The 15,886-nt window shown below is 43.4% G+C and overlaps 1 protein-coding gene across 2 annotated transcripts in view; it reads right to left on the bottom strand.

The window, feature by feature from the left end:
- LOC112219559 (5-hydroxytryptamine receptor 4) overlaps positions 1-15,886 on the bottom strand; it is a 68,939-nt gene that overhangs the window by 35,798 nt on the left and 17,255 nt on the right. For both annotated transcript variants that reach the window (XM_024380903.2, XM_024380904.2), the window contains exons 2-4: positions 10,981-11,092; positions 10,573-10,719; positions 9,243-9,443 (exon numbers count right to left, since the gene is read on the bottom strand). In XM_024380903.2, coding sequence (XP_024236671.1) covers positions 9,243-9,443; positions 10,573-10,719; positions 10,981-11,033 — 401 coding nt within the window. In that variant the 5' untranslated portion in view covers positions 11,034-11,092. The remainder of the gene's footprint in view (positions 1-9,242; positions 9,444-10,572; positions 10,720-10,980; positions 11,093-15,886) is intronic.

Genomic DNA, 15,886 nt, shown 5'->3' with positions numbered 1-15,886 from the left:
GAATAAACTAAACATACAGTCAATAATACAGTAGAACAAAAGAAAACAAAAAGTCTATATACAGTGAGTGCAAATGAGGTGAGTTAAGAAAATAAATAGGCCATGGTAGCGAAGCAATTAGAAGATAGCAAATAAACACTGGAATGGTAGATCGGCAGAAGATGAATGTGCAGGTAGAGATACTGGGGTGCAAAACAATTGCTGTGTGCAGGACGTTAATCTGCATTGAGTTGATTCCAGCTCCTTTGTGCATGGTTTACAGTGTTACATATTAAATATAATTCAATATTCCACATGTAGTGGGTCAAAAAAGTATTTAGTTTGCCACCAAGCAAGTTCTCCCACTTAAAAAGATGAGAGGCTTGTAATTTTCATCATAGGTACACTTCACCTATGACAAACAAAATGAGAAAAAAAAAATCCAGAAAATCACATTGTAGGATTTTTAATGAATTTATTTGCAAATTATGGTGGAAAATAAGTATTTGGTCAATAACAAATGTTTCTCAATACTTTGTTATATACCCTTTGTTGGCAATGACAGAGGTCAAACGTTTTCTGTAAGTCTTCACAAGGTTCACACACTGTTGCTGGTATTTTGGCCCATTCCTCCATGCAGATCTCCTCTAGAGCAGTGATGTTTTGGGGCTGTTGCTGGGCAACACGGACTTTCAACTCCCTCCAAAGATTTTCTATGGGGTTGAGATTTGGAGACTGGCTAGGCCACTCCAGGACCTTGAAATGCTTCTTACGAAGCCACTCCTTCGTTGCCCGGGCGGTGTGTTTGGGATCATTGTCATGCTGAAAGACCCAGCCACATTTCATCTTCAATGCCCTTGCTGATGGAAGGAGGTTTTCACTCAATCTCACGATACATGGCCCCATTCATTCTTTCCTTTACACGGATCAGTCGTCCTTGTCCCTTTGCAGAAAACAGCCCCAAAACATGATGTTTCCACCCCCATGCTTCACAGTAGGTATGGTGTTCTTTGGATGCAACTCAGCATTCTTTGTCCTCCAAACACGACGAGTTGAGTGTTTACCAAAAAGTTATATTTTGGTTTCATCTGATCATATGACATTCTCCCAATCTTCTTCTGGATCATCCAAATGCTCTCTAGCAAACTTCAGACGGGCCTGGACATGTACTGGCTTAAGCAGGGGGAGTCTGGCACTGCAGGATTTGAGTCCCTGGCGGCATAGTGTGTTACTGATGGTAGGCTTTGTTACTTTGGTCCCAGCACTTTGCAGGTCATTCACTAGGTCACCCTGTGTGGTTCTGGGATTTTTGCTCACCGTTCTTGTGATCATTTTGACCCCATGGGGTGAGATCTTGCGTGGAGCCCCAGATCGAGGGAGATTATCAGTGTTCTTGTATGTCTTCCATTTCCTAATAATTGCTCCCGCACTTGATTTCTTCAAACCAAGCTGCTTACCTATTGCAGATTCAGTCTTCCCAGCCTGGTGCAGGTCTACAATTTTGTTTCTGGTGTCCTTTGACAGCTCTTTGGTCTTGGCCATAGTGGAGTTTGGGGTGTGACTGTTTGAGGTTGTGGACAGGTGTCTTTTATACTGATAACAAGTTCAAACAGGTGCCATTAATACAGGTAACGAGTGGAGGACAGAGGAGCTTCTTAAAGAAGAAGTTACAGGTCTGTGAGAGCCAGAAATCTTTCTTGTGACCAAAGTTATTTTCCACCATAATTTGCAAATAAATTCATTAAAAATCCTACAATGTGATTTTCTGGATTTTTTTTCTCTCATTTTGTCTGTCATAGTTGAAGTATACCTATGATGAAAATTGCAGGCCTCTCTCATCTTTTTAAGTGGGAGAACTTGCACAATTGGTGGCTGACTAAATACTTTTTTGCCACACTGTATACTTACAGTATGACTTTTGGGAATCATCAATGCTTGGGCAGGCAGTCTTCTTTCCAACTTGTCACACACGTCTTTAGTATCTGTATCTGGGGAATACAGACGTAACAAGATTTTAGGGGGCAGTCAAAATGGACAAACGTGGATAAACATTTGAGATACTACTTTAATTTCCATATGTAGCTGCCTGCACTCTGTACACTGGTGGTGGGATAAGTACTCTCAGGGCCATGCCGCCTTTAGTATCTGGGGGACAAAGACATGACAACAATTAAGTGGAGAGTCTAATTGGATAGTTTAAACTTGGCTGAACAATTGAGACACTCCTTTCATTTCAATATGTAGCTAGATAGCTATATCCACCTATCGTTAAAGTAACTGTGCCTGCATCCAGACTGAGACTAGCTAGCTAGCTAACTCATGGAAATAATTAGGCTAAAAACCATACAGTAACTGAACCACCATAAAAGCATGAATTATAAGCTTGACAACTACTGTAGCTACCAATCATGTTAATTTTACTGCAATGGGCACACACAGAATGTTTCTTGGTACAAATCTACTTTGAACAAAAGTATACACCTTACACACATGGGTATGGGCTTAAAAAAGAAGAGACCTGCAACATGTCAGATATAGAATTGAAATGTATTTAATTTTAAGTTTGCATCCCAATACTATACTTGATCTACATCATATAAGACTGAAATTTAACAGAACCATTTGACATAACTGCCAAAAATCTGGTGTTTCTAAGAAAACCAAATGTTTATTATTTATGAAATTATGAAAAAATATTAATAATATTGCACCCATGAGGCCACTAGAGGGTGATTTGGTAATTTGACTACAGGACAGGGCTACATTAACTCAGAAAGAGAGAGAATAATCCTAGCTAAGTAAAATCTAATGTTTGGCTAGATAGATAGCTAGCTAAGAAAAATTAGCTAGATACCTGAGAGGAAACAATGCCGCACACAGTAGGCCTATAGAAGAAAGGTTTTATTCAGGCACTGATATAGCTATCTTCAACAAAAAAAACGTACATTTCTGCTTTCACACACAGCACATGAAAATAGCTTGCATCATACGATGCAAAACGCAGCATCATATGATGCAAAATGGCATTATACAGGGGATGATTTCTGTATTTTGAAAGTTACATACAGTGCCTTGCGAAAGTATTCGGCCCCCTTGAACTTTGCGACCTTTTACCACATTTCAGGATTCAAACATAAAGATATAAAACTGTATTTTTTTGTGAAGAATCAACAACAAGTGGGACACAATCATGAAGTGGAACGACATTTATTGGATATTTCAAACTTTTTTAACAAATCAAAAACTGAAAAATTGGACGTGCAAAATTATTAAGCCCCCTTAAGTTAATACTTTGTAACGCACCTTTTGCTGCGATTACAGCTATAAGTCGCTTGTGGTATGTCTCTCAGTTTTGCACATCGAGAGACTGACATTTTTTCCCATTCCTCCTTGCAAAACACCTCGAGCTCAGTGAGGTTGGATGGAGAGCATTTGTGAACAGCAGTTTTCAGTTCTTTCCACAGATTCTCGATTGGATTCAGGTCTGGACTTTGACTTGGCCATTCTAACACCTGGATACGTTTATTTTTGAACCATTCCATTGTAGATTTTGCTTTATGTTTTGGATCATTGTCTTGTTGGAAGACAAATCTCCGTCCCAGTCTCAGGTCTTTTGCAGACTCCATCAGGTTTTCTTCCAGAATGGTCCTGTATTTGGCTCCATCCATCTTCCCATCAATTTTAACCATCTTCCCTGTCCCTGCTGAAGAAAAGCAGGCCCAAACCATGATGCTGCCACCACCATGTTTGACAGTGGGGATGGTGTGTTCAGGGTGATGAGCTGTTGCTTTTACGCCAAACATAACGTTTTGCATTGTTGCCAAAAAGTTCAATTTTGGTTTCATCTGACCAGAGCACCTTCTTCCACATGTTTGGTGTGTCTCCCAGGTGGTTTGTGGCAAACTTTAAACAACACTTTTTATGGATATCTTTAAGAAATGGCTTTCTTCTTGCCACTCTTCCATAAAGGCCAGATTTGTGCAATATACGACTGATTGTTGTCCTATGGACATTGTCTCCCACCTCAGCTGTAGATCTCTGCAGTTCATCCAGAGTGATCTTGGCTGCATCTCTGATCAGTCTTCTCCTTGTATGAGCTGAAAGTTGAGGGACGGCCAGGTCTTGGTAGATTTGCAGTGGTCTGATACTCCTTCCATTTCTATATTATCGCTTGCACAGTGCTCCTTGGGATGTTTAAAGCTTGGGAAATCTTTTTGTATCCAAATCCGGCTTTAAACTTCTTCACAACAGTATCTCGGACCTGCCTGGTGTGTTCCTTGTTCTTCATGATGCTCTCTGCGCTTTTAACGGACCTGAGACTATCACAGTGCAGGTGCATTTATACGGAGACTTGATTACACACAGGTGGATTGTATTTATCATCATTAGTCATTTAGGTCAACATTGGATCATTCAGAGATCCTCACTGAACTTCTGGAGAGAGTTTGCTGCACTGAAAGTAAAGGGGCTGAATAATTTTGCACGCCCAATTTTTCAGTTTTTGATTTGTTAAAAAAGTTTGAAATATCCAATAAATGTCGTTCCACTTCATGATTGCGTCCCACTTGTTGTTGATTCTTCACAAAAAAATACAGTTTTATATCTTTATGTTTGAAGCCTGAAATGTGGCAAAAGGTCACAAAGTTCAAGGGGGCAGAACACTTTCGCAAGGCACTGTATCTTGAAAACTTGAGTGCTGACAAGCAAAACATTTTGGGACTATGTCAACAATCGACTAATGAAACAAATACCAAAAGATAATTTTGGGGTGGAATTTTCCATTAAGACCATTAAAACATTAAATACATTACACAAAATCAACTACTTCTATCAAAACATACAAATATGTCACACAATAGCCCATTAAATACAGGGCCTTCAGAAGGTATTCACACCCCTTGACTTTTTTCACATTTTGTGGTGCTACAAAGTGGGATTAAAATGGATTTAATTGTCTTTTTTTGTCAACGATCTACACACAATATTCTGTAAAAGTGAAAGAAATATTCTAAAACATTTTTTGAAATTCATGAAAAATAAAACACTAATATATATATATGAGTATATAAGTATTCAACCCCCTGAATGAAAATATGTTAAACCGAAACCACACAGACAGACGTCGTCAACGGCTTCAAAATTTGCGTGCGAGAGTAGAGAGAGTCAATTCACATTGCACTGCCTAGTGTATGCCAACTTAAATGGTCATGAGAATCCATAATAGACTGTTGTAATATGTTATGTTCGCTTTGTGAATTATTGTTGTATGTTCCTTTTGACTCACCTTGCCTCACCGAGCCCTGTACCTGCCTCCTGTTAGGTCAGCTCACAAACATGAGGAGAGTTGTAGCTAATACACCCTAGCAGTTGATAAAGAATTTAGCTAGTCTCATTCTTTCTACATAACAGTATTCTCTCGAACAGAGTTTTGTGAGTTTCCCAGCCGTAGCCTGCATAGGCCATAGGCCTGTGCTCAAAATCAACAAAGGTAGGCAAAACATTGTTTTTAAATATGTACTATTGGCACCGGCAGCTAAACTTATAAACACAAAATAGACACGTTTTAAAAGTCCAGACATAACAATTCACAAATTCACATAACAATTCACTTTACCAGCATTGCTTCGCGTACACGTAAGAAAAATGTACTTGCTTTCTAATTTGAAGTGCATGATACCGTTGACGACATTGAAGCTCGCGCCACGTCTGTTTTCTCCCATTCACTACCGTGCATTCTAATTCCAGCGTGTACGCGCTCATTCACGCCGTAAACAAACTAAATGCTTTTCGTTTGATTTGGGCTTTAGAATCACCGTTGGCAGCGATTACAGCTGTGAGTCTTTCTGGATAAGTTTCTAAGAGCTTTCCACACCTGGATTGTGCAACATTTGCCCATTACACTTTTCAAAATTCTTCAAGCTCTGTCAAATTGTTGATCATTGCTAGACAACCATTTTCAGGTCTTGCCATAGATTTTCAAGCATATTTAAGTGAAAACGGTAACTAGGCCACTCAGGAACATTCACTTTCTTATTGGTAAAAAACTCCAGTGTAGATTTATCCTTGTATGTTAGGTTATTGTCCTGCTGAAAGGTGAATTTATCTCTCAGTGTCTGGTGGAAAGCAGACTGAACTAGGTTTTCCTCTAGGATTTGCCTGTGCTTAGCTCCATTCTGTTTCTTTTTCTTCCTGAAAAACTCCCCAGTCCTTAATGATTACAAGCATAACATGATGCAGCCACCACTATTCTTGAAAATATAGAGAGTGGTACTCAGAAATGGTTGTATTAGATTTGCCCCAAAGATAAAACTTTGTATTCAGGACAAGAAGTGGATTGCTTTGCCATATTTGTTGTAGTATTACTTTAGTGCCTTGTTTAAAACAGGATGCATGTTGTGGAATATTTGTATTGTGTTCAGGCTTCCTTATTTTCACTCTGTCAATTAGGTTAGTATTGTGGAGTACCTACAATGTTGTTGATCCATCCTCTTTGTTCTCCTATCACAGCCATTAAACTCTGTAACTGTTTTAAAGTCAGTTTCCTTCCTCTCCGGCACCTGAGTTAGTAAGGAAGCCTGTATCTTTTTAGTGACTGGGTTTTATTGACACACCATCCAAAGTGTAATTAATATATGTAACTTCACCATGCTCAAGGGGATATTCAATGTGTGCTTTTTTATTTTTACCCATCTACTAAGTGGTGCCCTTCTTTGCGAGGCATTGGAAAACATCCCTGGTCTTTGTGGTTGAATCTGTGTTTGAAATTCACTGCTCAACTGAGGGACTTTAAAGATAATTGTATGTGTGTGGTACAGAGATGAGGTAGTCATTCAAAAATCATGTTAAACTCTATTATACTCCTGAACTTATTTAGGCTTGCCAAAAGGGGTTGAATACTTATCGACTCAGGACATTTCAGCTTTTAATTTGTTTTACATTAAAAACAAACATAATTCCACCTTGACATTATGGGGTATTGTATGTAGGCCAGTGAATTTTGTATTGATCCATTTTAAATACAGGCTTTAACACAACAAAACGTGAGAAAAGCCAAGGGGTGTGAATACTTTCTGAAGGCACTGCACTAACTACAACTATCAATATTCCCTAACCTTGTTAACCGTCTTTTATATGGCTGTGCCATTTGTTGATACTATAATTATAGTATGCACCATAAAAGGCAAGTAAATTATATTATCACAGCATGGGCTGTATTATTTTTTCCTCAAATGTAATTCAAGAGCATGAATATCCAGAAACAAAAGGCTTTATTTACCCTTTTCCATTTTAACTGAGAGCTGAACTATCTTCTATGGGTCCCTCTACAGTACCCCTCCTTTGTCCTTTTCCTTGGCCTCTTACTTGGTCCATTCTTGCAAACAGCAACTCAGATTTGACCTCTTTTATGCATAAGGACTGATTGCTGATTGAAACATTGTGCATATAAGTTTTGCACACGTGCAGAAGAGGTTCGCATTCATGGGAATAATTTGTATCAGCTGTCACCAAATGTTAAATTTTGTTTTTCATGATTTACTCAACTTGCACCTTTTGTAGAGAGTTGTGTTTACTGTTTTTCAATATTGTGCTTAGCATTTGCATTGTGTGCGAAAGCAATAAGAAATGACTTGGAGATCAAAGTGGACTCCAGTTTCATTAAAAGTGTCTTAGCAATCGAGAAAAACTGTAACCTGAATGGATGATCAGTAACGTTAGCTTTTTACTCACAGCTTTCAGTCAGCCACAACGCCTTGCCCATTGGTCCGTCAAAAAGTAATTCCACTCAGTTCCTGGCTGCACTGGTAGACTTGCTACAGCTGCAACAGTCCTCATTCACGAGCTTGCCGGATAAGTTTATTCTTCTGGATTTGCCGGGGAAATTAACCCACTCACTGGGTCATCATATGTCAAGAGTACCAGTACCGAGGTGATGTGCAGGGGTACGAGATAATTAAGGTAACTATGTACAGTAGTAGGGGTAAAGTGACTCAGCAACAGGATTTTTTAAACTTTCACAACAGGGAGTGTGAAAGTGTCTGTGTGACTGTGTGTAGTCAGTTGACTAGCTAATTAGCAGTCTTGTTCAGCAGTCTTATGGCCTGAATTCTTTGGGGCATGGATTCTACAAATTGTGTTAGTTTCAGTGATCGCGTGCCCGCTGGAGCCGCTTCTGCTTGTTTTTAACTGATAAGCGTGGATCCCGTTGGGCTCGTGGTTGTCTGCTGCAATAGCCCATCCGTGAGAAGGACTGGCGAGTTCTGCGTTCCTAGATACTGAGGTACTGAGATGGGCGTGTCTGGCACCGACGATCATGCCACGCTCAAAGTCACCTAGGTCACTCGTTTTGCCCATTCTAACGTTCAATTGAACAGCAACTGATTGCTTCAATGCCTGTCTGCCTGCTTTATATAGCAAGCCATGGCCACGTGACTTACTGTCTGCACGAGCAAAGCATTTTTTGAACGGGGTGGTGTACCTAATACACTGAGTGTATGTCCAAACTCTGAATCAAATAGGTTTCCCCAAAATAACATGGTCGCTGTGGTAAAACGTTGATTTTGATTGTCGATCTTGTGCATTTATCAACATTTCATCAGGTAGACTGACTTCAGGTGTGTCATGTAAACCAGATTATTAGGAAATGGTTCTTCTTCCACATAACATGTAAACGTTTAAATCAAACTATTATATTATTCTGACTAGTCACAATAATCATATTATTGTGTGCCAATCGTGTTCTTATTGGTCAGTCACCAGTAGACCTAGACCCTGTCACACTGACCTACAGGGGGCCCACAAACTCCCCCAAATTAAAAATAATAATAATTTGTTGAAGGCCCACTGGAGGTCGGGGGCCCGGGGCTCGTGCCCTGCATACCTGTTCGGTAATCCGGCCCTGGTCCTGTAGAGAAGCATACATTAGATTTGTTTGGAGCGAGGGGGTGAGCTAGCAGGTGACTTACTCCAGTGACTTTTGACTGTATGGGGCAGGTGCAGGACAGGACAACATATCTGCTCATGTATCAGCCATGACAGGCTGCCATATGCTTAAGGACAGAGAAGGACAGAGAGGTGCTAGAGAAGGGCCCTCCAAGACATGTGCTAATGCTAACACACAGCTGGGTGCTAACAAAGGTGTACGGCTATTAGGCTGAATGGATGCATCAAGGTGACTGGGCTGGGGGGGTCGTGGCAACAGTTTGCAATAGTTTTGCAATAATTACCAAAGTGAAGGGATGTTTTTCACTATGTTCATTGCTCACCTGTCTAGTGCTATGCAGCACAGGTGTAGGATAGATGCAGTGGTCAGAAACACATCCAACGAGGTCCTGACCAGACAGAAGATCTCCCCATACCTCCACTGACCTGTGGTCAGCTCAATGGCTGCAAATGGCATGACAACCACAGCAACCAGGAGGTCTGCAAATGCCAATGACACTATGAAGTAGTTGGTCTTCTTTTTCCTTGAGGGAGAAGGGGAACAAAAGCATTTTCATTCATTTCCAGAAAGGCGCATGAGTTGAATGCAAAGATAATTTTTTTTTTTTTTATCTAGCTTTTAAAATGATCGACTTATCTGCACTAGACAGAACAACCTTTTTTCTCATAACTCTTTAAAACCATACCGCATAAACATAGAACATGACAGAAACAATGCCTGTGTCTAATGTGAGAACAGCTGCTTTGTTGTCACCCAATAGCCAGAAGGTGGCATATTCATCAGTCTGTCAATCACACATCTCCTACTTCAATTAAATTCTGTCCAATATTTTTTTTGTACATGACATCATATGTCATTTTATAGAAAACAGTGCGCGTAACAAAAGGCCCATATGAAAATCCCCTAGAGGCAAATATACAGACTTGTTGACACACAGCAACAAGATAATGTTCTCTAGAGATGTTGGGACACAGGATGTAAACACAATTATACTATCCATCTCTGTGCTAAAAAGCACACTCTAAAGCAGTGGTTCTCAACTCGCCCTTGAGTACTTCCAACAGCACACATTTTTTTGTTGTGCTTTAAAGGGGTCACATTTCCTCCTTTGAGCACTTAGGCAATTTCTCAATTGGATTTGCTCCTGAGTCCTCTCTCCTCCGTACTCTCACCTCCTTTTGAAAAGGGTCAAAGGGAATCGAGGAGAGGCGGCGAGGAGTGCTTGTATGAAATGAGACTCTCCTTCTCCGCTCGCACATCAGGAAAACTACGTTTACAGGGATGGATCCCGAAATAAATGTGTGAAGTGATGAAAACAAATTCAGTTAGTTGTGCAAGACATTTTCTAAATAAAACAATACGTAGAACATTGTTTTAGAACGTGTGCATGGTTCTCCTTCGACAAAACAAAAGCTGATTCAAAGGTGGTGTGGCAGATTTCAAAACTCTTCCGTGAAGGACACATGACTTTCCTCAATGAAAGGTGGCTATCGAGGAAGGGAGGACACTTTTTCGTTCGCCACTCGACCACTTATCGGATTCTGGGTCACGGAGGAGAGAGGAAAGAGGGTGGAGCATGGACATTTGCCCAAATTAGAAAAAGCCTTCGATTTGACAGGACGTGACCTACATGTAACAGGAAGTGGGCTTACCGAAGATGTCTGTCCTTGCAGAGCGCCACCATCACCAGCAGGTTTCCCAGAACAGTCATGATGATGATGATGGAGAGGAAGATGGTGAGAATGACCCTCTCCAGTGAGTTCAGTACATGCTCCATGTTTACCACGTCATCGACTGAACTACACAATCAAACAATTACTGTTATTAAGGTCATCATCATATCATTGGAATATGACTGATAATCATTAGACATGTATGAATGAAGACCTTTCATAACATAAAAAATATATATTTTTTCAATAACAGAGAGCATTTGTTGTGTGGGCTGTGTCGCCTCTAAATGGTATTTAGTTTATATGTTTCATATAGACCATCATATCCCAACAATGAATTATGTTCCCTCTCAGGAAATAAAAGTGATTTGAATTTAAATGAATTACTCGTGTTCCACTGTGTGTTCGTACTGTTCAGGTGGGTGGGATTCTGTGGCCATCGCTGTTCATCTGCATAGAGGGTGCTAAAGGAGAGTCCTCCACACCAGTCGCTGTGGCCCTGAGGACAAACACAACTAGGCAGTTCATCACAGCTCTAATACTAACACTGTGAATTGTTCACATCTACAGCTGTAACACCGAACGATGCTACAGCTGTAACACCGAACGATGCTACAGCTGTAACACCGAACGATGCTACAGCTGTAACACCGAACGATGCTACAGCTGTAACACCGAACGATGCTACAGCTGTAACACCGAACGATGCTACAGCTGTAACACCGAACGATGCTACAGCTGTAACACCGAACGATGCTACAGCTGTAACACCGAACGATGCTACAGCTGTAACACCGTACGATGCTGCAGCTGTAATACCGTACGATGTTACAGCTGTAACACCGAACGATGTTACAGCTGTAACACCGTGCGATGTTACAGCTGTAATACCGTACGATGTTACAGCTGTAACACCGTACGATGTTACAGCTGTAACACTGAACGATGTTACAGCCAATGACAGACTGCCCGTCTGGAGCACCGGGAATTTTCCCGGTGGGCCGCTTGACAATTGGGGTCGTTGCAACGCAAAATATAAATAACCCCAGTCCGTTTAAATAAAAATAACCAAGTGCTGTGTGTCTGACTGGCCTAAGGCAAGCGGGCTGCCGGCCACTGCCACCGCTGTTGGGTATTACATCTGTCAGCCTCTCTCTCCCAGCCAATTACTTTTGGTCCAGTCCATTCTAATTTTACCTGAGCCCTGCCCCTTTCCTATCTCTGTTAAGTGGTGACATTTAGATAAATAGTGAAGCGGAGTAAGATGGACAACCAAAAAGAGAAAAACGTAAAGCTGGTGCTTAAAAGCAGGGGAGAGAAGAGGTTGAACTCCCTTGAGGCTGATGCAGCCAAATGTTTTAAAATAACAAATTATTCATTTGGTGCCGTTACCAGTCAATCATCTCAGCCTCGTGGGCCTGAAGGCACTGGCAGCAGAGGGGAGAGAGAGCAGAGAGAGCAACCCATTGAGCCCAGCGATACCAGTTCAACTGTTCGTCAATGTTTTGCAGGTGAAGTGGTAAGACAATAGGGATAAGATAAGCAATGTTTGGGTTTAGCTAGCTGGCCATTTAGCTATATCAGTTGCCTTTTGTTGAAACAAGCACTCGTCAATGTCACTTTTCGTGAACCGACCAATCACAGCCTGGATGGGGCGGGACATTAAAAAAGGATGACGTGCTACAGGAAACTTTTGAAATGTTGAACTCCTTGTTATGCATGAATGGTTATGATTATTGACAAGTTAGTACTTGGCATTATCAAATTAGAGACTAACCACCAATGTAGACCATTTTTCTTGCACAAGGATTTAATGACGGAACAAAACCTACAAAATTATAATATTAATTGGAATTAATATTATACTAGTGGTATACAGTATACTATTATATGAATATATATGAACATTATATAATTCATATATTAATATTATACTATTATTGTTACGGTTTTCTAGGTGTGAAGGATAGTCGGACCAAAATGCAGCGTGTAGATTGCGATCCATGTTTAATGAACAACGTGAAACACGAATAAACACAAAACACTACAAAACAAAGAACGTAACGAAAACCGAAACAGCCTATACTTGTGTAAATAAATAAAGCGATAGGAACAACGACACTAAGGACAATCACCCACGACCGACAAACTCAAAGAATATGGCTGCCTAAATATGGTTCCCAATCAGAGACAACGATAAACACCTGCCTCTGATTGAGAACCACTCCAGACAGCCATAGACTTTGCTAGATAACCCCACTAGCTACAATCCCAATACATACACACCAAAACCCCAAGACAAAACACACCACAATACAAAAACCCCATGCCACACCCTGGCCTGACCCAATACATGAAGAAAAACACAAAATACTTAGACCAGGGCGTGACAGAACCCCCCTAGGTGCGGACTCCCGAACGCACCTCAAAACAATAGGGAGGGTCCGGGTGGGCGTCTGTCCATGGTGGCGGCTCCGGCGCGGGACGTGGAACCCACTCAGTCAATGTCTTAGTCCCCTCTCCTCGCGTCCCTGGATAGTCCACCCTCGCCGCCGACCATGGCCTAGTAGTCCTCACCCAGAAACCCACTGGACTGAGGAGCAGATCGGGACTGAAGGACAGCTCGGGAGTGAGAGAAAGCTCGGGAGTGAGAGAAAGCTCGGGAGTGAGAGAAAGCTCGGGAGTGAGAGAAAGCTCGGGAGTGAGAGAAAGCTCAGGCAGGTAGATAGATCTACCAGATTCTGGCTGGCTGGTGGTTTCAGCAGATCCTGGCTGACTGGCAGATCCTGGCTGACTGGCAGATCCTGGCTGACTTGCGGATCTGGCAGATCCCGGCCGACTGGCAGATCCCGAAGAGTCTGGTTGACTGGCAGATCCGGAAGAGTCTGGTTGACTGGCAGATCTGGAAGAGTCTGGTTGACTGGCAGATCTGGAAGAGTCTGGAAGAGTCTGGCGGATCTGGAAGAGTCTGGCGGATCTGGAAGAGTCTGGCGGATCTGGAAGAGTCTGGAAGAGTCTGGCTGACTGGCGGATCTGGAAGAGTCTGGCTGACTGGCGGATCATGGCAGACTGACTGATCTGGCTGCTCCATGCTGACTGGCGGCTCCGGCTGCTCCATGCAGACTGGCAGCTCCGGCTGCTCCATGCAGACTGGCAGCTCCGGCTGCTCCATGCAGACTGGCAGCTCCGGCTGCTCCATGCAGACTGGCAGCTCCGGCTGCTCCATGCAGACTGGCAGCTCCGGCTGCTCCATGCAGACTGGCAGCTCCGGCTGCTCCATGCAGACTGGCAGCTCCGGCTGCTCCATGCAGACTGGCAGCTCCGGCTGCTCCATGCAGACTGGCAGCTCCGGCTGCTCCATGCAGACTGGCAGCTCCGGCTGCTCCATGCAGACTGGCAGCTCTGGCTGCTCCATGCAGACTGACAGCTCTGGCTGCGCTAAACAGGCAGGAGACTCCGGCAACACTGTAGAGGCGGAAGGCTCTGGCAGCGCTAAACAGGCGGGAGACTCCAGCAGCGCAGGAGAGGAGGAAGGCTCTGGCAGCGCTGAACAGGCGGGAGACTCCTGCAGCGCAGGAGAGGAGTAAGGCTCTGGCAGCGCTGGAGAGGCGAGGCGCACTGTAGGCCTGATGCGTGGTGCTGGCACTGGTGGTACTGGACCGAGAACACGCACAGGAAGCCTGGTGCGGGGAGCTGCTACCGGAGGGCTGGGGTGTGGAGGTGGTACTGGATAGACCGGACCGTGCAGGCGCACTGGAGCTCTTGAGCACCGAGCCTGCCCAACCTTACCTGGTTGAATGCTCTCGGTCGCCCTGCCAGTGCGGCGAGGTGGAATAGCCCGCACTGGGCTATGCAGGCGAACCGGAGACACCGAGCGCAAGGCTGGTGCCATGTAAGCCGGCCCAAGGAGACGCACTGGGGACCAGATGCGTAGAGCCGGCTTCATGGCATTTGGCTCGACGCTCAATCTAGCCCGGCCGATACGCGGAGCTGGAATATACCGCACCGGGCTATGCACCCGCACTGGGGACACCGTGCGCACCACTGCATAACACGGTGCCTGCCCGGTCTCTCTAGCCCCCCGGTAAGCACAGGGAGTTTGCGCAGGTCTCCTACCTGTCGTAGCCCTACTCCCTGTGAGCCCCCCCCCCAAAGACATTTTTGGGGCTGACTCTCGGGCTTCCTTGCCAACCGTGTTCCCTCATATCGCCGGCTCCTCTCTCCGGCTGCCTCTGCTCTCCTCGCTGCCTCCACCTGTTCCCATGGAAGGCGATCCCTTCCCGCCAGGATCTCCTCCCATGTATAGCAACCCTTGCCATCCAATATATCATGCCATGTCCAATCCTCATCGCGCCGCTGTTGCTGCCTTTGTTGCTTCTCCTGTGGCTCCTGCCTGTTGACACGCCGCTTGGTCCCGTTGGGGTGGGTGATTCTGTTACGGTTTTCTAGGTGTGAAGGATAGTCGGACCAAAATGCAGCGTGTAGATTTGCGATCCATGTTTAATGAACAACGTGAAACACGAATAAACACAAAACACTACAAAACAAAGAACGTAACGAAAACCGAAACAGCCTATACTTGCGTAAATAAATAAAGCGATAGGAACAACAACACTAAGGACAATCATCCACGACAAACTCAAAGAATATGGCTGCCTAAATATGGTTCCCAATCAGAGACAACGATAAACACCTGCCTCTGATTGAGAACCACTCCAGACAGCCATAGACTTTGCTAGATAACCCCACTAGCTACAATCCCAATACATACACACCAAAACCCCAAGACAAAACACACCACAATACAAAAACCCCATGCCACACCCTGGCCTGACCCAATACATGAAGAAAAATACAAAATACTTAGACCAGGGCGTGACAATTATGTTATAATATTATACTAATATACTAATTTATACTAATTACTCATCCAGGTCGAGGATAATGCATCTGCGGTGGACAGATGTAGATTGAGCCAAAGCCAGGATTCCACTGCCACCCAAATTTGTGATTATTTTAAGAGGCCGAAGTCAGGGGACCTAGATATGTTTTTTAGCTTCCACCCCCAACAAAAGTGTGAAAAGTCTGTGGTGCAGAGGTTTTTCTTTTATAAAGATGAGACCAACAGGAAGTGGCTGTCATACAGTGAAGAAAACCATGCTTTATTCTGTTTCATTTGTATGGCATTTGCAAAGCCCACCGAGAACATTCATGAATGGAATGGCAGACTGGAAGCATATCCATCAGGGAGTGGGAGAGCATGAGAAGAGCGTTATGCATAGAGGTCATTCTG

This window comes from Oncorhynchus tshawytscha, linkage group LG20, assembly GCF_018296145.1.
Source record: "Oncorhynchus tshawytscha isolate Ot180627B linkage group LG20, Otsh_v2.0, whole genome shotgun sequence".
In the NCBI taxonomy this organism is placed as follows: domain Eukaryota; kingdom Metazoa; phylum Chordata; class Actinopteri; order Salmoniformes; family Salmonidae; genus Oncorhynchus; species Oncorhynchus tshawytscha.
This window is presented reverse-complemented; position numbering and strand designations above follow the sequence as displayed.